We start from the raw sequence: 26,366 nt of genomic DNA on the forward strand, positions 1-26,366 counted from the left end.
CCTCCTCTGCGCCAGCTCTGCGCCATGGCAGAACATTGTTGGCAGAGAGATGGTTGGTAGTTGAGGGTGGAAAATCACTTTTGCTAATTGGTTTGGGAAATGGTAGGAGAGTGAAAGCTGGAAGGGCTAGTTCGTCTCCCTGCCTCTTGTCAAATGCGTACCAAATTAGAAGATCATTAATCTCAAGTTTGTTTGTTTATTTAAAGTTTTTGTATGCTGTCCCCTTGCTATATAGCCTCAGTTGAACGGTCCAGTATGCCTCAGGAACCGGTCTTTCAAAGGCAGCGGGCTCAGAGGGTTGAGTATTGCTTACATGAAGCAGAATGAGTAAACTCAGCACCTGGAGTGTGTGGTGTTATCACTGCTGTGAATAGTTATTGTCGGAGGCCTGGCTGGTCGCTGTTTTACAAGACACTCTGCTGATAGAGGTGGTGGAGTAAAGGGTTGCCACTGCAGCTGCTCCCCACGCCAGTCCTTTTAGCAGCTGGGAAAGCGTGATCTCTGACAGGATTCTTGTGCATGCATAGGTATGCAGCTCCCAGGTCTGAAAAGTCCATGTGCTCCTGCCTTAAAAGCAAAAATTCATTACCAGGGAAGTTAATTGCTTCCAGCCGTGCTGTGAGAACACAAGGTGCAACTGGCTTTCTCTTTCTGCCTTCTCCAGATAATTTGGTCCTCATGTCCCAGGATTCTTGAGCATTAGCCATGCTGGCTGGGACTGCTGGGAGCTGAAGTCAGTCTAGTTGTAATAAGTGGGGAAGGATGAGCGGTGAGACTTGCATGTTCATGACCTCACCAAGGAACAAACTAGAAAAACAAAAGCTTGCTAACTAAAGTATTTTTGTTCCCTTGCGTAGGAGTCGCACAGGGTGAGCTCAGCTGGAGCTGGATCTAGCCAATATGGTAGCATTCCACATTCCCCACTGGTAGCAGCTACATTGCTAATACCCTGTTTCCCCGAAAATAAGACCTAACTGGAAACTAAGCCCTAGCATGATTTTCAAGATGCTCGTGATATAAGCCCCACCCCAAAAATAAGCCCCAGTTAAGATCGTCAGCCAGACAGACATGTTTAGTACCTCCATCGCAACACAATTCAGGAGTCTGGAGAATTATGATGATGTTCTACAAGAAGATGACATGACTGTATTTGAATAAATGTAGATTGTTGTACATGAAAAATAAGACATCACCTGAAAACAAGCCCTAGTGCGTCTTTTGGAGCAAAAATTAATATAAGACCCGGTCATATTTTCGGGGAAATATGATACATTGTTAAGGGAGCCTTGAAGCAATTCCTTTGTGGTTTATTGGCCAACACTTTGGGTAATTCTTTTATCCAACCCTTGCCATGGTAGAATTCTTTATAGCTTCTTCTGGATTATCATTTTAGCTCTTGCAGCAAGGAAGCACAGTTAGGCAAACATAATTACCATCTTTTATGGTTTTCATAATGAGTGTGAAATTATTCTGGGGTACTATACCTAGAAATCTTTTATGTTATCAATTGCAATTGCACGTTCTTCATCGTGGTCTCTGTGCATCACACATATGGGTGGTGCACGTGTTACTGAGCCCTTAAACATGTAGTCCCATCTTCCTGGCAGGCTGTCTTGGTGGGATTATGTTGCAAACATTTCCAGGCATGGCCTTGAAAAACAATTTTTCATGGTGCTGACTGGTGTTCTTGTTCAATTTTCAACAGGTTTGTGAGTACAGATTTAAGAGCCCAGCTGTCTTCCTGGGTCCAACCTTATATCAAAGTTTATGAAAAATTTGGGCATGTGATCAGAGAGGTGTCTCATTTCTTCCGTACGGCACAACAAAGCGTAGGTATCAAGCAGCTAACAATGAAAGCTCCTACACTACACAGCATCTGAGCATTGCTTTCCATCTAGGATTTCAGAGGTATCCTTGGATCCTTAGATAATTTATTGCTAGCAATACTCTTAGTTTAGAAACGTGAGCCATTCTGCAGTTTCAAGAAGAGTAAATTTCTTTCTCTTGCACTTACCCCAAGTAAGTTTAACCTTTGAACGTCTCAGGATCCATGCCTTTGAGAGAGGACGTAGCTTCATGGCCGAACCTTTGCTTTGCATGCTGTCAGTCCAAGGTTTGATTCTGGGCCTCTCCAGAGAGATCTAGAAAGCAGTTCTGTCTACAAACCTGGCCAGTGGCTGCTGCCAGTCAGTGTCAACAGTACTAAGCTAGATTAGCCAGTGGCAGTTTCCAGTTTTCCTGTGTTTGGACCCGCACGTAGATGTGCCTGAAAGCATGTATGGGACATCTTGGACTTAGGACCAGATCTGCTGAGAATACCTATCTTAAAGATGTTTTGTTCTAATTTCAGGCCCCCAAAGTATCGATGCTCTGGTATGTTCATTTAACCTATGGAATGGCCTCTGTACTACTTCAGACGTTAATCCACTTACGGTGGAACCCCATGCATGCTTAGTAAAAGGGAAAAAATCCTGCGGCTCTCAGCCAGCAATGGCTTTAACTGCTTTTCTCTGTGCCTTTTCACAAAATTCCAGTTGGCCGTTGGAGCGACAGCATTGAGAATGGATGCGTTTTGATCTGATGGGGCAAGAATGTTTTTACCCAAATTCCAGGGCCAGATCGTCATTGGTCTGGTTCTCTCATTCAGCTTTGAGCAGAAGCGCAGGATTTAGGCGCTGCTGCAGCTAATGGCCGCTACGCTGTGTCTGCGTGCAGGTGCCGGTTCCGATGCCTCCCTTTCCTTCTTGCGCTGCTGTGGAAGAGGACAGAGATACTTCATCTTCTGCTTCGCAGGAGCAATTGCTTTCTGGAAGAAAAGCCAGCTGCTTAGATAACCACATGCCCAGTTTGAAAAGGAAGAGGACGGGTAAGTAGGTGCCTGCTCCCTCATCAATGAAGAGTGCTTTGCACAGGCTAAAAATAAATACATAAAAATAAATGCATAAATAAGACATTGTGTTTCCAGACAACAGGCAGTGCAGTGTTGCAGCAACCCACTGCGTGCAGTAAATCCAGTGCATATGGCATCATTTGATGAAGAAGGTTGTTTGCTGCATGAAAGCCTGGAAAATACTCCAGTAATGGTCATAGTTGTTTAGTCATAAAGTTGTGCCCAACCCATTACGACGCCATGACAGCCTTGGTCCAGGCTCTGTTAATGAAGGATGTGTTTGCCTGCTCTGACTAGAGAATTCTCATAAGACACAAGAGGTCTTGGTTAAAGCTGTTTGGCACAAACTTCTTGGTGGGATTTCCTTCCTGGGAGGCGCAGCGAGCTGGATACAGTGCGGGCGTGCCGTCTGCGTGGGATGGAGCACAGATTAAGCAGAGAGACAGCATTAGTGGCTTATCTAGATGTGAGCCTCTGGGGAGCCGGGGAGCTTAACTACGTTGCAGGGGTGGGCCAGGCTCTTGCCTCTTCCTGGGAGCCCCAGTTCAGTGCACTGGGAGGAAGTAGTCGGCTTGCTACTTCACAGCGAGGGGCAGCACTTGTCCGACTTCAGGCTGGATTTATGACCCAGTTGCCCACCGGGTATTAATCTAGAAAAGACTTCTAGTGAGCACACTTTTGAACACTAGCTATTTCACTCTCCAAAACAGAAGGGTGAATTGACTTCAGGGTCCTTCCAAGATATTCTTGCAGAACCTAAACTTGATGTGCTCCTCTTCCTGTAGCCTTAAGCAATCCTGAAATAAAAGAAATGAGTTAGGGCATTCAGAATTTAACTCCTGCACTTCTTGTGTCAGAGAACGGAACAGCCAGCCTATGTGTAGAGTATGATCAGGGTCCGACCTCCTCAAGAAGGCAGCCTGTGGGCCTCCTGGATGCCTTGGAGCTCAACGAGAGGAAGTCTGGGGAGGCAGATGAGGAAGACGGCTTGCCCGGAGAAGAGACGGTATGACCCTGACCCCTCTCAGGGAGCATGTTGTACCACATGGTGCTCCTGTTCAGTTCCGCTCATCGCTCAAGCTGCTGAGGTAACACGCGAGGGCCATCTCGTGCAGCACAGGACCTGGATGCCTTTGCAGCCGCGGATCTTTCACGCTGCAAAGACTCCTGTGGGACAGATGGGTGGACAGGTGTGCAGTTAATGTTTCTGTCATGTATGAATGCCTCGGCAAATTATTTGTATTCTTCGCCGTGCTCTCTTCACACATGTGGGTGCTGCGCCTGTGCAGTGCCTGTATCCGGGAAGATCCTCTCAGCTAGTAACATTTTTGGCAGAACGCCGCACCCCCTCGCCTCGTATAAATGGGCGGCATCCCCACCTTGTCACCAGTCCGCTTTCGATCGCTGTTCGCTGTGCCTTGGGTTCTCGCCTTGCTTTCGATTTCCCTCACGAACTTCTCCTTTATCTATTCAATCTTTTAAAATCTTTTTCTCCTTTTCCACAAACTTCTAGAATCCCATCTCTGTCACTAACTCCCTCCCTCACTTCCCCTTCCCTCACAAATCTCCTTAATCCCCTCACAGTTTTTTTTAAGTCTATCACCTTTTCTCCTTCGACAAGTTATGTGCATTCTTGCAGCCCATTCCATCACATACTTTCTCAGAGGCACTTCCCAAATTAATTAGTGTAGGAGTGCAGTCCTGATTTACCAGGCACAACCCTATCTGGGCAGGCAGAGCCTGGCGACTGTTATTCATACACTGGGAACCTCTAGTCTGGATTACTGCAGTGCCCTCTATGTGGGGCTTCCCTTGATGATGGCCCGGAAACTTCAGCTGGTCCAGAACACACAGTCGCAGTGGCAGGAGCTGCTCAGTGGCATCCTGCTTGAATCCTGCATTTTAGTTTTGAGGGCGATTGAACTTGGGCATTGGACTCCTACTCCCAGATTTTGGAACACGATTTTGATCCAGGAAAGAACATCCTGGGCATTCTCTGTTTGATCCAGATTGCTTTCCTGTTTGTGTACACATGCTGTCATACAGACATAAGCATAGCCATACCGGATCAGAGCCCTGGTCCGTCCAGCCCAGCACTCCATTCACACGGTGGCAGACCCGCTGCCCGCAGGATCCCTCCGGCAGGAGGGGCGCAAGAATCCCGCCTGCCTCAGCTCCTCAGCAGCAGGCACATGCAGGCATGCTGCCTCCGGTCAAGGAGGCGGCACATGGCCCATAAGGCCAGTAGCCACGGATCGCCTTCTCCTCGATGAATCTGCCCAGTCCCCTTTGAAGCCATCCAGATTGGCAGCCACCACTATTTTCTGTAGCTTAACTGTGCGTTGTGTGAAGAAGTACTTCTTTTTATCACACAAAGCAGGAGGAATGCTGATCGCATGACTTTTCAATGTCAGCCGTCTCTTATTTTCAAGCCCTTCTCAAAAATCCATCCGGTTCTTGTGCTTAGGTGCAAAAGATTTCTCAACTGATGAATATTCAGCTCAGCTTTTTTTTACAATGTCAGCATATTTTTTATCTCTGCTTAATTCCCCACCTTTGAATTGTAACCTAATCAGAAACTGTGGGGTTTCTTCTTAGCTATTTCTGCACCATCATTACCAGTTCAAGTAAAGAAATATTCAAATCAAATCTGGGGAATTCACTACCACTTGACCCTGAAGTATCAGCATTACTATCTAATGTGGGAAATCCCAAACATTCAGGGGTTGTGTTTCTATGAATCTGCACATTCTTAAGAGAGTGACTTCTCATTGCTCATTCCCCGTGTTCACAGATCTGTCTCCATTCAGCAAGTGACTTTCCAGAAACTCAAGCGATTTCTCTTGCGTCCTGTTTGACCCACTGAACATAAAAATGTATTCTGTGTCCTTGAATGATACCAGGCATGTTTTAATAAGCATGTTTAGGAGCAGAAGGTACTGCAAAAGGAAGGGAGAAGGTGGCATTAATGCTGTCATCCTTACAGGCAAAGCGTTTATCAACTTTATCCCTCCAGTATGAGAAAAGACTTCTGGATGAACAGAAAGGAAACAAGAAGAAGCTCAAGATAATTACCCATCTGGTATGTAGCAGGAGAACCTAGAATCAAAGGCCATATTTGGAATACATGCATATGTAAAACGGTTAGGTACCACTAAACTAGCAAGAAGTATTTTAATATACACATGTCAGTTTCTTTTACTCATTGTCCGCTGAAATGCACAGTTAATCAGCCTTCGGACTGCACTGTCAAATTTCATGGTTGCCCTGACATTCCTCCGAGATTCAGGAGTTAGAGAACACAACTCAGTGGCAGAATGTGTGCTTTAGCCGCAGAAGATCCAGAGCTGAATCCCTAGCATTTCCATTTTAAAAAAATGCAGGTAGCAAGTGATGAAAGCCACTGCATTTAGAATAGTCTTCGCAGGCTTAGCCACATATGGTTATTTCTATTTCACCTATTCTGGTATTTGCAAATCTCTGTGAGAGCTTCTGTGGAGTAGTTGGCATAAGATATACCCTTTTTGGTAAGTTATCTGCTACAAAAATGGGAAGCCGAGAGAGGCAGTCCAGCCTTTAGTCCCCATCTAGGCTGATTGAATTAGTTGCTACGTTGTTCTCATATAACTCCAGTCCTCCGTCAGCTCCACTGGCTCCCCATTGAAGTCCGGGCCCAATTCAAGGTGCTGGCTATCACCTACAAAGCCCTGAACGGCTTGGGACCTAGTTATCTAAAGGAGCGCTTGTGTCCATATATGCCCTCCCGCCCCTTGAGATCGGCGGCAGAGGCCCTTCTCCGGGAGCCCTCCGTGAAGGATATTAGGAGGGTGAGTACCCGGAGGAGGGCTTTCTCTGTGGTGGTGCCCAACCTATGGAATGCGCTCCCCAGAGAGGTCCTCCTGGAGCCGTCGTTATTTGTTTTTCAGCACCAGGCCAAGACCTTTTTATTTAAACACTATTTTAACTGTTAAGGTTGATTTGTTGATTTTAAACTGACCAGGCTGTTTCCATTATTTTATTTTACATATTTTATTTATTCGATGAATTTTTTTGTATTTATATGTGGGATTTTATGATCGTAAGCCACCCCGAGGCTTATGCGATGGGGGGAGCATATAAGCTGTCTAAATAAATAAAATAAATAAATGCTAAGTAGTCTTGGGTGGAGATAAAAGGGCTTTGGGATTTCATTTCTAAAAAGTGAGCATCTGGGAGAAATCAGAGAGGGAAAATTGCCCTTTTCTTTTTATTCTCTCTGACTTCTGCTCCCAGCTGAGCACATTCCTTTCCACATACACTGCAGTTTAAACTGTTTGCTTTGACCAAGCAAACTCGGTCCCTGACTCAGTTCCGCACAATTGCCACTGCCGCTGTGACCCACCGAAGTGACAGTGGGTTGTGGTATGTGCTGGCTAATGCTGGCAATTTCATGGATGTCCAGCTTCACAGCAAGCCTGTGGCACGGATAGCAAACCAGTCGGAATCCTAAAGTACCCCATGGGTTCTGGGCAGTTTGCTACCCACCCCCCCATCCCCGCCCTTTCCGGATTTGGGCAGCCTGTCATGGCCTGAATGTTCCAAATAGCCATATGCCTACACCACAGCCCTTGTGGCTTATTTAAACCATGGTATTGCAAACCAGCGAACTGTCTCTAAGCCCGATTTCCCTCTCCCCTTAGTTGGTCCAGGAAAAGAAGGGAAACCTCACTCTTTTCTTCATTCTTCATTGTTATGGAGAGGGAAGTAGGATCAGAGGTGCGTTAAAGGAATTTAACGCTCCTCGGCCTTGTTCTTTTAGCACTCTCTCTCTCTCTCTCTCTCTCTCTCTCCCTCTCACTTAAAGCAAGTACCTGATCCCTCAGAGCCCAAGAAAGCCAGGGCAGCGTCCTTCATTGCTGTAGTGAAGCAGTCCCTGAGCCAGCTGAACTTTGACACCTTCTCAAGGGCTCTCCAGCAGTACAAGAATACAAACGACTTCGACGCTATGTTATCACAGATGAGCGCACTCTTTTTGGAAGACCAGAAGAAGCACGTTCTGCTGCGAGGTATTCCAGCCGCGTGGACCTCTCCACTGGGCATCGCTGTTTTCCTTGCATGAATTACTATGATTATGATTAATGAGGAGGCTGCCGCATTCCTCTTACTATCTTGATTACAAAAGACAGTGCGGAAAGCTTCATTTGCATTTTTCTTCAGCTGTTCCAGCACAAAGCAGACGGGCTGTTCCTGACTGCTTGTTATGGAAAAGATCCAGGCTGTGCTTGCTTTGAGGCTGCTGTGCCGCTGATATGCTCTTGTGCAGGTTACTTGCTTTGCCCTAAGTCAGATGCAAGATACCTTTGTGCCTGACTGTGCAGGGGGAGGGAGGAGCCTGCTTGTGCAATTAAAAAGGTGCTACAGTCGGATCCTATTTACCTGTGGAGTGTTGTGCGGTGGCCACCATGGACCACTGCCTGTAATTTAAGCATTCCTCTTCCTGCACTGAAAACATAATGAAGTGCCGGACATCCTTCCTTCAGGCAGAAGTTATAGGGGGATATTCAGAGTCTTTCACGGGGGTGAACAGATTAAAAGAAATGTCATCCTAAATACCGGGCAGCCAAGGATAGTTCTCTTTTTGGTAATGCCACACAAAAAGAAGCTTTTCCTCCCGTGCCAGCAGTAGCTTGACTGCCCCAGGCTATGCTGCATTCCCAAGACACAGTGTCGCATCATGAGGCTGCATCCTTTGCGGAGATGTTGTGCCCCAGAAGCACCTGTGGCCAGCAGCCAAGCTGCCACTTGCACTCACGCAGCTGGGAAGGAGCCCCTTCGGCCTTTGGATCCACTGAGGGAAGCAGCAAGACCCTTTCATGGCTGCTGGGCTTGGGGAGGAAGAGGAAAGCACAGCAGGTATGCTTGTAAGATGGCACCAGTTTGCAGTGCGCCTGCCCCAAGGATTGGCACTCTCCTGCCATCCCGTCCCCAGAAATCTGTGCAATTTGGCTGGGATGACTACTTTGGCCCAGCGCTATTTTTTTTTAAATAGATAGATAGATAGAGAACTATGTAGGGGAGGTGGGCAAATTTCTCAGAACACAGCGTTCTTTGTCATGCTCTCCATGCATCAGACATACATGGGTGCTGCGCCTGCGCACTGCCTGTTGCCAGGAAGGTTTAAGAGCTTCTATGCCAAGGCATGTGGTGACGGCATATGAAAGTTTTGAATGAATGAATGAATGAATGGTTTTGGTGGGAACGCCACACCCCCCCATAGTATAAATGAGCGGAGTGCCTGCCCCCGCCAGTCCGCTCGTGACCAAAGTTCGCTGTGCCTTGGGCTCTTTTGCTTATCTCGCCGTCTTTCCTCGATAGCTTTTACTTCAATTACTTCGATTATCTTTTCGCTTTCTTCCCCCTCACAAACACTTTCATTCCCTTGTTTGTTCGCTTCCTTACTGAACCCTCTTGCAACTTCCCCCACAACTCAACCCTTTCCCCAGCAAAACAAAAAGAAATAAATAAACCAGTTACAGGTAAGCAACCTGCCTGTGTCTCAGAGTGTCCTACCAGTGCACAAATTTCCTCAAGATATAACTTTTCTTCTTCCTTGTCTCGTCTCGTCTGATTGTAAGAGTTTTACCAGTTTGTTCGGCCGCAGCACAAAAAGCAGTTTGATGAAGCTTGCTGCAGCTTGACTGGAGTGGGCTGTGGCTACAAGCCTGAGCACAGTCTTCTGCAGGAGGAGAGGCTACTGCTAGCAAAGAGAGCAGGTAAGATAAGCCCTCTCATTGTGCTGTCATCTCCGGCACAGTTTTGCCTGATTGAGTATACTTCCAGTAAAGTTCAAGAGGAGATCCTTTCTGCTGGAATGGGAGGCAGGAATAACCTCCCTAACCTCTTTCTAAGGAAAGGGCTTCTTGGCAGACAGAGATCTTGCTTTCTTTCCTCCCATTCCTGAGAAAAGCAATCTCTGAGAGGGTTTTTGGAAGAGGTTTTAAAAGCCACATTATATTGCATTAGACCTGGTGGTTTCTTTGCTCACATTGTGCCTTTCAGGCGACTTTAGTCAGTGTCTGTGTCTGGTTCCTTTTGGTGTTAGGAAAGCAATGTGAGAAGACAGTCAAGACTTCATCTGTCCAGCTTGACTCCGAGCAGCATTTGAACAGAGGAGGATCATACCTGATGTCTGAGTCAGGTGCCACAGGTATGCTTTGCACAAGGAAGTGCTGCAGAGGAGACTTACGTGGGGTCAAGCCAAGGCCTGTCCGGTCTGGGATTCTTGACACGCAGGATGATAATGGAACGAGGGGCAGAAGTAGTTTCAGTGCAATGACTTCAAAAAGGAAGCACACTGTTGCAGATTCATTAGGCTGGGGTTAAAATCATGAGGTTTTCTCAGGGTGTTTCTCTGTAAAATACTTTTTCTCTATGGGAAGGAAAAAAGGGCATGCATATTGTCCTCTGTCCTCGCCCCTCTCCTGCAAGAATCACCTGCACCTGCCTAAGTGAGTATTTATGAGCGTTCAGCTGCAAGTTATTTTTTTCTTGCATCTAGTCCTGGGGGTTAAGAGCTTCTTAAAGAAGTTAAGAAATTCTAGGCGCATTTCTCAGGGGAAAAATGGAATCGTTTCTTTTACTTCTTTTACCTACTTTTGCCTCAAAAGTAGGTCAAGAAAGGAGGCCATGTGCTGTTGAACAGTACATGTTAGCTGCCCTCATGCCTCTGGGCCCAATTCAAGGTGCTGGTTTGAACCTATAAACTTTCCATAGCTTGAGAGCATTGTGCCTGAGCGAGCACCTCTTCCAACTGCACTCTACCTGGATGCTATGCACAACATCCAGGGCCTTCCTCTGAGTGCCAACTCCAAGGGAGACTCGGAGGACAGCAACACAAAGGAGGGCTTTCCCTGTAGTGCCCCCCCCCGTCTTTGGGATGACCTCCCCACTGTGGCCCATCTGGTGCCAATGTTGTCATCTTTCTATTGGCATGTTAAGGCAGCTCTTTATGCCAAGTCCTTTAAAAATATACATGGATACCCAGGGACTTGAGAGGGCCTTACCCGTCTCAGGTGCTTTCCTTTACAGGATCATTCTTCACTGTATGTTTTAGCCGTTTAATTTTTTAGCGTTTATTTTGCTACCATGTTAGAGTTACCATGTTTTAAGGTATTTTATTGTCTCGTTTTTATGCCGCACAGTGTCTTCATGTGCTCTGCCACACATGTGTTTTTCAGGAGGAAGCTGTGCCGCCGAGTCCGATGAGCCCTCCAGGAAACCCCCCAGCTCTCTAAAGGAGACTCAGAGTCAGATAATTCGGTCAGCCTACCTCAGTGACCTCAGGACAGCTCTGGACAAAAGCAGTTTTGACCAGTTCTTTTCCGCGCTGTCAGCCTACAAGAGGACAGATGACTATGATGCCCTGGTGCCCGTGGTAGTGGCCCTCACCACCGAAAAGCCAGAACACCTTCATTTGCTCCAAAGCAAGTACCTGCCCACTCATCTTTAATGGTGGTTTGCTGACTGTACAGGTGTGCTCTCCCTGCTCAGGTGCAAAAGTCAAGTATCTGTAGAGGAGCCCCATCCGCGTGGCAGCAAGGAACACATTAGGCTGAGTGTTTCTGAACCTGCTGCCATTGCTCCGCTCACCAGGCCATGTGATTATTTGTAGAGCAACCCATGACTCACCTGGCAGACGGTCTGGCTTACCACGGTTGGTTTTCCCCCTCCTTCCTTCTCAGTCGTCTAGCCAGCTCCAGTAAATATCCCATTCACCTCTGCAGTAGTAACTGTCTTACCTCTTCATTCAGGCTCCTGTTTGCTGCCTGGCTGCTTCTTTTTTTGGGACTTTGAGGGCATGAAAATTGAGCCAAGTTGTTGTTCTATTGCACAGGTGTGCACATTCACTTGCTCAGCACACTGAGCCTCGCCTTGTTAATTTTCTCGAATGTTTCGGTTGCCAGAGAGGGAGTGCTGAAGTCAGAGCAGGAGGTGGGAGGACAACGTATGTCCTGCTTAGCAATTTAATCCTCTCCCGTGTGTTGAAATGACACTTAACCAGTGCTCTGCTCTCATTCATGCTTATAGTGAAGCAGCTGCTCTGAAAAAGTTCCCTCAGAGTGGTGGCAGGAAGCAAATAGCTCCCCATTGTGGGTCTGCTGGGGACTCCTGTACGCTGGTAAAAAAAAGGGGGGGGATAAAATATTTTTTAAAAAACCCCTGACTCGTCTTTGTACTCCCACAGGACTGACGTGTCTTTAAAAGGTGGGAAACACCTGATGATTCCTAAGTGCTGTGTGGACATGGCTGGTGCTTGGCGAGGGAGGCTGGAGATGGTGCTGGCCAGATCACAAAAAGTAGCGTGTGTTATTTTGTGGCCACCTCCACCAAAAGGCCATTTAGCCAGTCCCAGAAATTCAGCATTAAATGGCAGTCTTGGCTTCCAACAACACCCTGGGTACGAACATCTCTGCAATAAGCCAGGATTTCTCAGGGTGCTTGTTCACAAAAACCAGGCCACCTTGTGGAAAAGTCAGCCCATTCAGTAGACCCAGTGACCCACTGTGGCTTACTGCCGTGGAGGGTTGTCATGTCATGCAAACCTAGTAGGTACCTCTGTTCAGAAACGCTTTTGCCTCCTAAGCTGTATCAGGTTATTCTGAGTGCCTTACTGCCTAGCCCTAATAATTCATTCAGTTACAAAGAGGAAGCTATTGGGGGAAATACCTTGCCCTGCTTAAATAAAGGAGAACGCTGGTTCTAAGATTGTCAATTCCACTAATTGCCCATTAGTTCTAAGGGGAACGTTAAATAATGAGGCACATTTGTTCTAAGATTCTGTAGATTCCATTTATGTGCTAGTTAAGGATCTTCAAAATGTTACCTCCAGTTCCGTTAACCAAAAGGCAAAGACTTTTTATTTGGCCTGCCCATTTGGTAGCACTTCTAAAGTGACTATATCAAATTTAATTATGATAAATTTTCCTAATGCAGTATACATTTCCTTACATTGGAAATGTAAGGAAATCCTTACACGTAAGGATGTAATTGACGTGTCACCCTATGCTGCTCAGGATGCCCTGTGCCATCGAGTCCGTTCTGTGGAGCCGCATAGCATAGCTGCCAAGGCACAGAGCGAGAACCCCCAGCACCTCCTCCTGCAGTTGGCTATCCAGGTAGGGGCAGAGCACTGCAAGCTGGACATCTGATCCAGAAAAATACTGTGGTCGGTGATGTCAAATGCCACCAAGAGTGCTAGATTTATTGGACTTTATTCTGTCTAAATCATGCATAGGAGTGCATCTTAAGCTTAGGTTACATTCCTGTACCCACTTACCTGGGAATAAGACCCATTGCCTTCCGTGAGATTTATTTATTTATTTGTTTGTTTGGCTTTTTTATATGCCATCCCAGTCGCATAAGCCTTGGGACGGCTTCCAACATAGAAAATAAACAATCAATAAATCACACATATAAATATATAAAATCTGGATTCATCCTGGCTATAAAAGTATTAAACCAATAAATAACATTAATGATTATTAAAATATTGTTTGAATAAAAAGGTCTTAGCCTGGAGCTGAAAAACAAATAATGGCGGCGCCAGGCAGACATCTCTGGGGAGCGCATTCCATAAATGGGGCACAGATTTAATTCTGTGTAGACATGCAACTAAGATTGTACTCCTAGTTCCTTAACCATGACTGAAGCAATTTTAGCTATGTGGTATTTCATTAAAAGGGTCAGGAGGAAAGGTGTGGGTGGGATGGAAATAGATTGTGCAAAGCAGCTTTCAGGACATGCCCATAGCAAAAAGTTCATATCAAACACATCATAAGCAGCTGTGATTCAAAACTGAAACTGTAATTTTGACAGTCATCCAAATACTACATTTCTCTGCCTCCAAGCAACTAATGGGGGATTAATAGCAGTTTACTACAGTTTACAAGTTTTGCCATTTGCCTTTATAGTTCATCTTATTTCTTCATTTCAAAAACAATTGTCTTCAAAGTTCAGCCTGTCTGATTTTAATTGAATGGCACAACCATCATATGACAGCTGGAGAACTGAACAGACAAAAAATTGAGACCAGACCAGAGAGGTTCTTTTTTCTCTGTGCTGCTTTGAATTGATTTCAGATGTTGAAATAATAAAATATCCCCTTGCACAACAAGAAAGTATCACAACAAGCTGGCTCCAGTAAGGTATGTGTATCACGATTGTGCGTATCCAGAAAATGTCACAACAAGCTGGCTCCAGTAAGGTGTGCGTATCACGATTGTGTGTATCCAGAAAATATCACAACAAGCTGGCTCCAGTAAGGTGTGCGTATCACGATGGTTGTCTCCATTTACAGGGTTCTCCATGTTTGTGCGTCCCCATCACAAGAACCAGTTCAAACGGATGTGCAAAGAGCTGACTGGAATGAATTGCCCATGTGAAAGCAAGGAGGTTTTCTTGCCAGCGCAGAAAGGGCTTGGATTGGGAGGCCCTGTGGAAGAGAGTGGAATTCAGGATAAAGCTGCCAGCGCGATCCCAGGTTGGGGTGTTTGTTTTGCTAGAGTTTCCATGCTTCCTTTACAGTGCTGCTCTCTTAATTTGGAGGTGTATTTGAGATTCAGAGGACAACGCAGTTCATAAAAGAACAATCTCTGTTCTCCTGCTCCTTCCAAGGAGACCAAGACAACGCTTTCTAGCTAAAAAGTTTTATTATATTACAGGTGATGTGCTAGGCCAGCTCTAAAGTAGAAATTAGGGATGTTGTAGAAGTCAGTAACAAGAGCAACAGGCAAAGTTTTAATACTGATCATTGGAGAAAAATGGCTGGATGATAAGTTGATTCCAAGTGGAATGCCCTTCCTCCATTAATACTCCCCATCCCTCCGACTCTCAATCTCTTGCCTTTGTCAGATTTTCTGTTCTTTGCATCCAGCCTGGTATTGGGTGTCATTTGCGTCAGCACAGCTTAGCCAACAGGTCTAGGAAAACAGCCTGGAAAGGGTTAGGATATCCCTCACCAAAGAAATCTACTGCAAATTCTTGTTGTCCTTCAGAAAAGTAGGAAGGCAACTGAAGGAGTTGGTGCAAAACGTATTTTACTTTCTGTTGCAGGAATTGGTCATGACAAAGAAGGAGCTAGTTGCAAGAGAGTTTCGACTGTTGGGCAGTATAGAAATTAATTAAGTGCGGGTGCTTGACAAATATACTCCTTGACATTTCTGATATAAATTGACATGAGTTGCATCTCCCAGATTAGCCTGAAGATTGGAATGCTGTTATCCTTTGGATTTGTCACTTTCCAAAATTTTGTAATGAAGTTCTCAGCACAATTTTGAGATAAAAAAATCTGAAGAACAGAAAAAACCAGGAGTGGTACTTTTTCCCCTGGTTGTCCGGGCACTATTTTGTGTCAGGGCTTAGAATCATCCCAGCCCCCTGCTCAGGGTAGGACCCCAAGTTAACCCATCCCTCTCAGATGGCTGGCCAGTAGCACCTTGAATGCCCGCAGTGTGGGAAAGCCCACCACCTCACCAGCTCATCGATTCCATTGTCAGATTGCTTTACCAGTCAGGAAGTTTTTCCTGATCTCTAGCCAGCACCTGGCTTCCTGTAACTTGAACCCATTATTCTGTGTCCTGCACTCTGGGACGATCGAGAAGAGATCCTGGCCTTCCTCATTGTGACAGCCTTTCAAGTACTTAGAGTGCTGTCGTATCACTTCTTGAGACTAAACATGCCCAGTTCTGCCAATCTCTCTTTGGAGGGCTTTGTTTCCAGTCCCTGGATCATCCTTGTTGCCCTCCTCTGAACCCTTTCCAGCTTGTCTACATCTTTCTTAAACCACGGTGCCCAGAACTGGACACAGGACTCCAGATAGGACAGTGCTGAGTAGAGGTAAACTAGTACTTCTTGTAATTTGGGAGTTATACCTCTATTAATGCAGCCCGAAATAGCATTTGCCCTTTTTGCAGTCACATCACATTGTTTACTCATATTCAGCTTGAGACTGGCAACAATTCCAAGATCTCTCTCTCTTGTAGTATTGTTGAACCAAGGAGGACGATGCCTTTGCATGGAACTGTTCTGTAATTCCTGTAACTGAAGATAAGTTAGACAGATACGGTAGCTTCACACTGCAGGAATGTCCCGAACATCTCTTGGTGATGAGTGGAATTCCCTCTCGCATGCCGTGCATGCATTTGCTGTGTAAGACTGGTTCTTGATGTATCGCCACCAGAATGAAGAAATCATGATCAATCACAAAATCGGGCCCAACGCTTCCCGTATACAGTCCCAAAGCAACGAAGCCTGCTCAGGGTCATGAACTCACTTTTTTGGAAGAGTCAGGAGACCCCTTGCGGTCATTTAGGTTAGTCTCACCCACCATAGGAGGGGGGCAGCTTGTGCCACGGAGTTCTATATGTGTGCTTGTTCAAACGTTCTTGTGAAATATCTTTTGCAGGCTTGTACGGGAGCAAGGAAGGGGAAAAGTTTCAAAGAACAGCCTCTCCTGCAAGTGACTCGGAAACACAGAAAACCGAGGGGGGTCCCAGCAGTTCTCGAGCCCCAACAAATTCTGACAGCCTACCTATCTCAGCCGTAGGTGGTAGGTATATGCACTCCTGGTTTTAAAAAGGACAAAAAATCCATGGCTCAGTGGCAGACTCCACCTGCACCAGTTCACAGATGCGTTGTATTTCCTCTCCCATCATCTCCCAGTCTTGCTAGCTGGGACTGTGGGAGTTGCCTCAGACATACCTGGAGGACACCAGGCGGGGGGTGGGGGGGAGACTACAGCTGATTGTAGTGATGCAGATGGGCTGATGGCCGCACTGAACGTGGGGTTTAACTTTAAACCTCCTAAATTAGTATGGGTCAGCTTCGTAGGTTCATGTGAAGAAGATACTCCAGGCTCACCACCTGCTGGTCAGAGTGAAATTCGGGCAAAGTGCACCTCGTTTGGCTAGCGTTTCTATTCTTGCAGTCTGTTTTCTTCCCTTAAACACATTCTTCCTCGTGTTTTATATTTCTGTTCCTATTTGTGGCAGTTTTATAATGGTTCTTAAAACAAGCCAGAGCTTGTACTGCATTTCAGGAAAGGGTTTGGAGAGAGGTGCAGATGGGGAGCAGAAGGAAAAGGAGAAAGAAATTCTTCAAGATGACGATTGAGCAATGTGCCATCATTGTAACACGACTGTTCCTTAATTTTCCCACCTTCTAAGACATGTGGCCCACACGTTTTACAACTGGTTTTCAGCTGGATCCACTTTGGGCCGTGCTCATCTTCCCCTGCTGGTGTTCTTCCTTGCCTAACAGCTGGTGGGTTTTGTTCCACTGCCTGATGGATGATGCCAGAGAGTCCTTCCTCTTTGCTTCTGCAGTCCCAGCGCACCTGGCAGTTGGAGCCAAGCGGGGCCTTTCTGGGTCGCGGTGGGGAAGCTCCCCATCACTTTGGCTTCTCTGGGCTATGAACTGTGTTTGCCTTTCTCTTGCCCTGATGTTCTTCCTGAGACATGAAGCATACATTTTCTCAGTGATTCTAGGTCCCCGGCTAGTGACGGAGACCAGAGCGGGTTTCTTTTCTTCTCTGCAGCCCCAGAGCAGCTGTAATATTTAAGGATATTAAGTCTTGCTGCAGCAGGTATATGTATTTCCACTCCATAAGAAGGCAAAAAAAAAAAATGTTCAAGGTCAAAGAGACAAATGCGTCAGCTTTCTCCTTCCCTCTCTCCCCCTTTCTTCTCTACATTAGGAGGATTCCTGTGTGTAAAATGCGAATCTGACGGTGGTGTGCCTTTAAAGTGCCAGTTGTGTGCCTTCACGTGTTGCAAAGCATGCTGGGAGAGTCTCCTAAAGGTCGGCTTCGCCTTTCCAAGTTTTGGTTGCCTCTTTCCTCAAGTCATGATCATGTGGAGTATGGTTCCTTGTTTACTTTCATGACAGCTGCCAGCAGGCTGGCTCTGTAGCATTGTAACACAGCTGTTCTTTAATTTTCCCATCTTCAAAGACCCGTGGCCCACACATTTTGCAAGCTGTTTTCCGCTGAGCTGCTCTTGCACCTTTTCTCTGTCAGAAAAGGTGTTTTTCTTTTGTGGTTGCTTGAAACCTCAGGCTTCTCATGTCATTAAAGGGAGACAGATAATCACACAAAAGCCGGGTCTTCCGAATGTACAAATAGCATTGCTTGCTCAGCTTTATTGAGGGGATTGCCTTGCAGAGAAAGACAGTCTGCTGTCGTCTTTGTTTCTGGGCATGAGCTTATGTCCTAGTTGAAAGCACACAAGTCAGGCTAAATATTACATGTGTCACCAGTCCACCCACTCACATTATTTTAAGATTCTGCAAAAAAGGGTTTTCAAAAATCCACATTCTGATTTTGGACAGAAGGGACCTATGCAGATCAGTCTCACAGTTCCGTGCAGAGAGTCACGTAAATGTGCTGCAGATTCCTGTGCAGGCAAGTCCAAGTTCTTTTTTGGCCGCTGTCAGTGTTCCAGTTATGAAGGGATATAGACAACAGTGTACAACTAACAGGCAACACTTTTTAAGTGTGCTTACTGTTGCACAGTCCAGGGCGTGGGTGGCAGGTGACTGTAGTCAGGGTGCTGGGAGCAGGGTGCACGTGCAGGGCTTAAAGGGCCAGAGGCGGGCATGTCTTTGAACAGTCCCAAGTCAAGAGCCAGTGAGAGAGGAAGGTCCAGCTCAGGGACACAGCCCAAGGGTCATGTGCAGTGGTACCTGGGCAACCAAATCGGGCCGTGCACAAAAATTCCATGAAAATTTTGATGTGGGTTGCGAACTCCGCATTGGGCGGCGAACAAGATCGCTGCTATCTCCCCACCCCCCCCCGAGTGGGGAGATGGCCGCGATCGTGCTGGGGGCGGGGGCTGGAGATGGCCGAGATCGCGCCCGTCTCTCTCTCCCCCAGTGCGCCCTCGATCGTGCCCTTCTCTCCCCCTCCACCCCCGCGGCCTGGATGATAGGCACGTGCAGGGATGACAGGCGTGATCTCAGTCGTGCTGGAGGGGCGGGGAAATGGACACACCTGTGCTCGGGGTGGGAGGGGGAGATGGCTGCCATCTTTGTTGCTCTTCGTCACTTTGCTTCACATTTTTCTGCTTAAAAAAATCAGAAGTTCCATAGTTCGCCAGAAAGGAGCTGCCGCGACCAAAGAGCAGCGACCACAGTGCAGGATGCAGTATCATTTGCTTGAAAATACAAATAAGCCACCTGGCAGACCGTTGAGGCAGATGGCCCTGCACTGGTTTACATTAGAAAACACATGTTTGTGCAACCTTGACTGTGTATCTGCTTGACAGTTTCAGAGCAGAGATCCAAGAAATTACAACCCAGTTAATACCGGTTCTGGAAGCCACCTCAACCCTGACAATGAAGTACAAGGGACCCCATATTTTATGCAGAAAATGCAGTTAACGTAAGCAGTCCCCAGGTTCTGAATGAGTTCCGCTCCCGAGAAAAGGGGAATTCATAAGTCGATATTGTATGTGAGTCAGATCATGTATAGACAGCCCTCCACATTTGTGGGGCTTGCAGCACAGGACCCCTGTAAAAGTGGAAAGGCTGCAAATATCGTGAGCCCCTTCCCATCCAAAATCACAAGCACCTCCTCTTCAAAACAAGGAAATGCAGGAGAGGTTTCCCTCTCTGGATGTGCAGAACAGGAAGGCATGTTTTAGAGGACTTTCCTCTGTCCCGTTTCACTTCCTATCTGTGGTGATGATTATCCACGGTAATTTTTTTAAATTAATGGAATTTATGACAGTTCATTTGTAAACACGGGTTATTCGTAACTCGGGGACTGTCTCTATAATGAATGTGTAATTGTTGTGCTGTTTCTAAGGAGAAGCTCCCTTGTCAGGGTTTTTCCTGAAAAGTATTAAGTAAACAAGTGTTTTCCATATAGGTGTCATTTGACTTCTTGGAAATAACACATCACTTTTTCTGGTAAGATAAAGCAGAGGGAAGTGCCCTCAAATGCATATGACGAAGCAGCATGGTAGTTTGGACATATGACAAAAAGCAGCTGACATTTTCTTGGAGGTGAGGTGTTTGACTAGAATATCACAAAGGCAGGGAGGCAACAACCTCCGTAACCTGAACCTAGAATTAGGGGTGTTACGCTCTTCCGGGAACCTAATCCTCTTCTGTTCGTTGGACTTCATTTGCTTGGCCCTCACTCAGGAAGAAAACTGATGCAAGAGGAAGGCCACAAACACTTGCAGGACTCCATGTACCCAACTGGCAACCTTCTTCCACACCAAGTGCAGCACAAACAAAGCCATAAATTCCATGCACAGAAGAGGAACTCTGCTTGCTCGCTGTGCATGCGGGACTTGATTCCTAGCAGGTGTCTGCATGGATGCTCAGCACTCCCAGCACCGATTCAGACGCATGGCCATCAGAAAGTGGACCAGAGTCTGGGGAACAAGCCGTGGCAATCCCACAGATGTCCCCACCGTCCCGCCATAGTGGGGGTGCCTCAAACATCCCTCCCGAAAATTACAGGAAGTCATTTATTAACCTGTTACACCTTCAGCGACGTTTTGCTTTTTCATTGCCTTGACTGGAATTACAAATGAGAAGCCGGAAGTAACTTGGGGGTTTTCCACAATTGGCCAAGCGCTCCTTTCGTGACTTTTGCATTTCACCTCGTTTTGTAACATAGCTGCCTTGTTGTTGTTGTTGTTGTTTTTGTTTCTATAGTGCCCCATAGGGCAGCGCACACGACTTCATAACAGGTACAAAGGGGCTTGCGTAGCGCAATGAAGCTATGAGCCATGCCGTGCAGGGCCACCCAAGACGGACAGGTCACAGCAGAGAGCTCTGGCAAAACGTGATCCACTGGAGAAGGAAAGGGCAACCCACTCCAGTACCCTTGCCATGAAAACCCCATGGACAGTACCAAAAGGCAAAAAGACATGACGCCGGAAGATAAGCCCCTCAGGTCGGAAGGTGTCCAATATGATACTGGGGAAGAGCAGAGGGCTAGTACTAGTAGCTCCAGAAAGAATGAAGCGACTGGGTCAAAGCCGAAAGGGCTCTCCGTTGCAGAAGTATCTGGTAGTGAAAGGAGAGTCCAATGCTGCAAAGATCTATACTCCATAGGAACCTGGAATGTAAGATCCATGAATCAAGGCAAGCTGGATGTGGTCAAACAAGAGATGACAAGACTGAACATCAACATCTTAGGAATCAGTGAACTAAAATGGACAGGATTGGGTGAATTTAATTCAGATGACCATCAGGTATACTACTGCGGGCAAGAATCCCTCAGAAGAAATGGAGTCGCCTTCATAGTCAATAACAGAGTAGGAAAAGCAGTACTGGGATACAATCTCCAAAATGACAGAATGATCTCAGTTCAAATCCAAGGCAAACCATTCGACATCACAGTACTCCAATTTAAATAAAAAATTTCAACCTAAAAAAAAAAAAATTTTCAACCTATGCCCCAACCACTGGTGCTGAAGAGGCTGACCAGTTCTATGAAGGCCTACAACACCTTCTAGAATTAACACCAAAAAATGATGTCCTGATCATCATGGGGGATTGGAATGCTAAAGTAGGAAGCCAAAAAATAACTGGAATAACAGGCAAGTTTGGCCTTGGAGTACAAAATGAAGCAGGGCACAGGCTGGTAGAATTTTGTCAAGAGAATACGATGGTCATAGCAAACACTCTTTTTCAACAACCCAGACGGTCAACAGAGAAATCAGATTGACTATGTGCTCTGCAGCCAAAGATGGAGAAGCTCTATACAATCAGTAAAAACTAGACCAGGAACTGACTGTGGCACAGATCATGAGCTTCTGGTTGCAAGATTTAGGCTTAAATTGAAGAAAGTAGGGAAAAGCACTAGGCCACTCAGGTATGACCTAAATCATAACCCTGATGAATATACAGTAGAGGTGACAAATAGGTTTAAGGAATTAGATCTGATAGACAGCGTGCCTGAAGAACTATGGATGGAGGTTTGCAACATTGTACAAGAGGTAGCAACTAAAACCATCCCAAAGAAAAAGAAATGCAAGAAAGCAAAATGGCTGTCTGAGGAAGCTTTACAAATAGCCAAGGAAAGAAGGGAAGCAAAGGGCAAGGGAAAAAAGGAAAGATACACACAATTGAATGCAGAATTCCAGAAAATATCTAGAAGAGATAAGAATGCCTTCTTAAATGAACAGTGCAAAGAAACAGAAGAAAACAATAGAATAGGGAGGACCAGAGATCTCTTCAAGAAAATTGGAGATATGAAGGGACTGTTTCATGCAAAGATGGGCATGATAAAGGACCAAAATGGCAGGGACCTAACAGAGGCAGAAGAGATTAAGAAGAGATGGCAAGATTACACAGAGGAAGTATACAAGAAAGAGCTTAACATCCCTGATAACCACGATGGGGTGGTCACTGACCTCGAGCCAGACATCCTGGAATGTGAAGTCAAATGAGTCTTAGGAAGTCTGAGCAACAACAGAGCTAATGGAGGCGACAGCATTCCAGCTGAGCTATTCAAAATCCTAAAAGATGATGCAGTAAAAGTGCTACACTCAATATGCCAGCAAATTTGGAAAACTCAACAGTGGCCACAGGATTGGAAAAGGTCAGTTTACATTCCCATCCCAAAGAAAGGCAATGCCAAAGAATGTTCAAACTACTGCACCATTGCACTCATTTCACATGCTAGGAAAGTTATGCTCAAAATCCTACATGCTAGGCTCCAGCAGTATGTGGACCAAGAACTACCAGAAGTACAGGCAGGATTTCGAAGAGGGAGAGGAACTAGAGATCAAATTGCCAACATACGCTGGATCATGGAGAAAGCTAGGGAGTTCCAGAAAAACATCTTCTGCTTCATTGACTATGCTAAAGCCTTTGATTGTGTGGATCACAACAAATTGTGGCAAGTTCTTAAAAAGATGGGAGTACCTGCCCATCTTATTTGTCTCTTGAGAAACCTATATGTGGGTCAAGAAGCAACAGTGAGAACTGGACATGGAACCACTGATTGGTTCAAAATTGAGAAAGGAGTTTGGCAAGGCTGTATGCTGTCACCCTGCCTATTTAACTTATATGCAGAGCACATCTTGAGAAAGGCGGGCCTAGATGAATCACCATTTGGAATTAAGATTGCTGGGAGTAACATCAACAACCTCAGATATGCAGATGATACCACTCTCATGGCAGAAATTGAAGAGGTACTAAAGAGCCTCTTGATGCAGGTGAAGGTGGAGAGCGCAAAAGTTGGCTTGAAGCTCAACATTAAGAAAACTAAGATCATGGCGTCCAGTCCTCTCACTTCCTGACAAGTAGATGGGGAAGAAAGGGAGGTAGTGACAGATTTAATTTTCCTGGGCTCCAAGATCACCGCAGACGGAGACTGCAGCCAAGAAATGAAAAGATGCTTGCTCCTGGGGAGGAAAGCTATGGCAAATCTAGAGAGCATACTAAAAAGCAGAGACATCACCCTACCAACAAATGTGCGTATAGTCAAGCCTATAGTTTTCCCAGTTGCAATGTATGGCTGCGAAAGTTGGACCATAAGGAAGGCTGAGCACCGAAGGATTGAGGCCTTTGAATTGTGGTGCTGGAGGAGACTCCTGCAAGTCCCTTGGACCGCAAGGCGATCAAACCGGTCAGTCCTAGAGGAGATCGACCCTGACTGCTCTTTAGAAGGCCAGATGCTCAAGATGAAACTCAAATACTTTGGCCACCTAATGAGAAGGAAGAACTCCCTGGAGAAGAGCCTAATGCTGGGAACAATAGATGGCAGAAGGAGAAGGGGACGGCAGATGAGGTGGCTGGATGGGGTCACTGAAGCAGTTGGTGTGAGCTTGAGTGGACTCCAGGGGATGGTGGAGGAGAGGAAGGCCTGGAGGAATGTTGTCCATGGGGTCGTGATGGGTCGGACACAACTTCACAACTAACAACAACAAAGTAAAATATAAATAGCAAGGATCAGTTATGAATGCAATTCCTATACACAATTTAAAACAGTTTAAAAAGCTAAAATTTTTAATAAATCTAGGCCGCTTAAAAGAGCTGCCATGTCCTGTCACATGCCATTAAATCCCTGGGACTAGTGAACAGTCTTAACCTGGTGCCAAAGAGAGGACCAGGCAGGCTTGAATGAGGAGCTGGTTCCATGGTGTGGGCTGAGAGGGGAACACACCTGCAAAAGCACCTTCCCCTGAGCTTCTCTTGGAGATGGTACAGAGGGAGGCCACAGCTTTAGATCACAATATCCAAGTGCGTTCAAGCCCGAAGAGGGTTCTGTCAAGTCTTTGGTGAAAGAAATGATTCCGAGATCGTTGACTTGCCTGTACCTGGTGGCTCGCCTCTGGCTGTGGATCTTCAAATGGCCACCGGTGAGTGTGCCTAAGGCGCCAGCCCCCTGCCTGGATTTTGTGCCTTCTTGCATTCCTCTCCTGCAGTGGACTTGCACTGCCAGAGCACCTGCAGCGGAGGCGGGTGATCCCGCCACTTAAGCGCTGTTGTCTGTGCAGGCACCAGCGCCAGGTGGGAGGGCTCGCCGGTGACCTTCAAAGAACCCCTGTTGCAGATAAGCCACTTGTCCTTCTAGTTGTGACCTCATTCCTTGCAGTTCTCTTTGCAAGGAGAAATCTGACAGTGTCAAATCTTCCTGATTCTGCTGTCCTTATGTAACCCTAACAACACATGTACACACACACCTCCACTTTTGGAAGCAGAATACACTTAGCAAATGTTGTGTGTGAATATGCCCATATGGATGATCCAGAGATCAACATTGGCGTGTCAAGTGCAATATGAGCTGCTGGGAGGATGGCCTTGGTGAAATACTTCCGCATTAAATCCACTCTGAAAGAATTTGCTGCTATAAAAATGGGACTGCCAACTAGTGTGGAACTTTTCTGTTGCTTTCTCCCCATCCCAGGTTGCCAAGAAGTGTCCAAGATGCCAAGCTGATACCAAGAGAAGGCATTTGGCTCTGTCGTACTGGCCTGATCCCCAGTGAGAGACATGGGACATGGACAGTGCCTGCTGCGTAACCCCGGACATACTTAGCCAGCCTGTGGGAAGGAATCAAAGTCCACTTTTGCTCTAATCAAACATTTTCTATTCCGGACTGCTTTGCCTCTCTCTGTCGCCTTCCTCTTTGCTGAAGTTTGTCTGTCATCAGAACTCCAGTGCACAGGGGAAGATGAGAGAAAGCGGGACAGTCTTTTGGATTACAATTACCCAGCTATTTTAAAGCACGTAACACTTTTCTAGTTTTCGGTCCCTTCAGGATGACAGTTTAAACCAAAGGATTACAATTGGGTCCTTTTCAGTGACGCCAAGTCCTGCCGATCCTGTTTATCTTCAGCTTGTTCGAGAATGTATCAAAAGGGCTGCATAAACATGCCAGCTATGTGATTTGGCCTGGACAAACCTTCTTCTCTGCATAGCTCTCACTCTTCGTGATTTTGTCAGCATTGTTCACGTGTTCATCATTCAGGAATTAATGTAAAGCCTTCATGCAATCGAAGCAGCTTGGCCTCCCATGGGATGCTTGTAGAAGCGATGCTGTCAGTTTGTGGGTAGCAAAGAACAACTGAATTGGTTGCACAAGCTGAGGAGGTCAGGGCTGGCTGCTTCTAGAACAAGAGTTTTTAAAAAATCAGATGCAAAACTCCAAAGAAAGTTGATCATGTGCTCCTGGAAGGTAGCGTGTGCTCTTGTTTGGCTGAATGTCGTCTTGAGCCGTCCTGTGTTCATCCAGGCCTCTAGTCATCTGTACTTTTTTTTACTGAAGTAAGAAATTGTGTCAGTGTCCAAAAGTGGATACTATGTGGTCTTGAAACTATTAAAAATAAAATCTGTTTGAATTTGTGTAATGAGTGCGATGCATATAGTCATATCCATGTCAGCAGCATGTCAGACACTACATTTCCAATCCCAGGGATGCTGACCGACAACAAACCCACTCACTGAGAATTGGGACATAAGAGGTTTATATTTCACAATCTTTTGTTTTATTCATTTCAGCATGAGAATCTCATGGTCATCCTTTAGTAAGGAAAGGGTGCATGGCAAAGCAAAGCAAGTTTTATTTTGGTGTAACAGTTTATTTCAAATGTATGCAAACCGTTCTGTAGAATTGTTTTCCTTGGGAAAGAAAAATGCACATGGGAAGAAGTATATTGTATTTGAGGAATAACAGACTCTGACATTCATTACAACAAATACGTAAAATAAGGACGGGCCAAGATAGTCATTTCCAAATATGTGGAAGTATTCCCTGCAGAGGAGATGTTGTGGATTTGGCAGATGCTGAGTGTTTTCCATTATAGTTCAGATGTGCAGACATCTCTGGCTTCCAGTTAACCACTTCAAACGAAGCATATACAAAATTGGTTCTAGACAAATTCAATTTTGGCTTTGTATAGTAAGGATTAGGAAGTAATCCTATGGCCCAAGATAGCAATCAGAGGGGTGATAAGATAATGTGGCTCTGGAA

At 46.0% G+C, this 26,366-nt stretch overlaps 1 protein-coding gene across 7 annotated transcripts in view; it reads left to right on the plus strand.

The window, feature by feature from the left end:
- The window catches only part of RTEL1 (regulator of telomere elongation helicase 1), an 89,365-nt gene extending 63,627 nt beyond the window's left edge, over positions 1 to 25,738 (plus strand). For 4 of the 7 annotated variants that reach the window (XM_044454828.1, XM_044454829.1, XM_044454833.1 and 1 more), the window contains 12 exons: positions 1,706 to 1,829; positions 2,716 to 2,866; positions 3,748 to 3,896; positions 5,877 to 5,972; positions 7,734 to 7,935; positions 9,505 to 9,642; positions 9,972 to 10,076; positions 11,107 to 11,352; positions 14,226 to 14,408; positions 16,332 to 16,475; positions 17,622 to 17,725; positions 24,801 to 25,738. In XM_044454828.1, coding sequence (XP_044310763.1) covers positions 1,706 to 1,829; positions 2,716 to 2,866; positions 3,748 to 3,896; positions 5,877 to 5,972; positions 7,734 to 7,935; positions 9,505 to 9,642; positions 9,972 to 10,076; positions 11,107 to 11,352; positions 14,226 to 14,408; positions 16,332 to 16,475; positions 17,622 to 17,725; positions 24,801 to 24,881 — 1,723 coding nt within the window. In that variant the 3' untranslated portion in view covers positions 24,882 to 25,738. Of the gene's footprint in view, positions 1 to 1,705; positions 1,830 to 2,715; positions 2,867 to 3,747; positions 3,897 to 5,876; positions 5,973 to 7,733; positions 7,936 to 9,504; positions 9,643 to 9,971; positions 10,077 to 11,106; positions 11,353 to 14,225; positions 14,409 to 15,909; positions 16,215 to 16,331; positions 16,476 to 17,621; positions 17,726 to 24,800 lie in introns of those variants that run through there. The other 3 variants (XM_044454830.1, XM_044454832.1, XM_044454831.1) reach the window with 3 other exon arrangements.
- The last annotated feature ends 628 nt before the right edge of the window (positions 25,739 to 26,366 follow it).

Source organism: Varanus komodoensis, unplaced genomic scaffold (genome assembly GCF_004798865.1).
Source record: "Varanus komodoensis strain SLA01 unplaced genomic scaffold, ASM479886v1 scaffold8, whole genome shotgun sequence".
Lineage (NCBI taxonomy): Eukaryota > Metazoa > Chordata > Lepidosauria > Squamata > Varanidae > Varanus > Varanus komodoensis.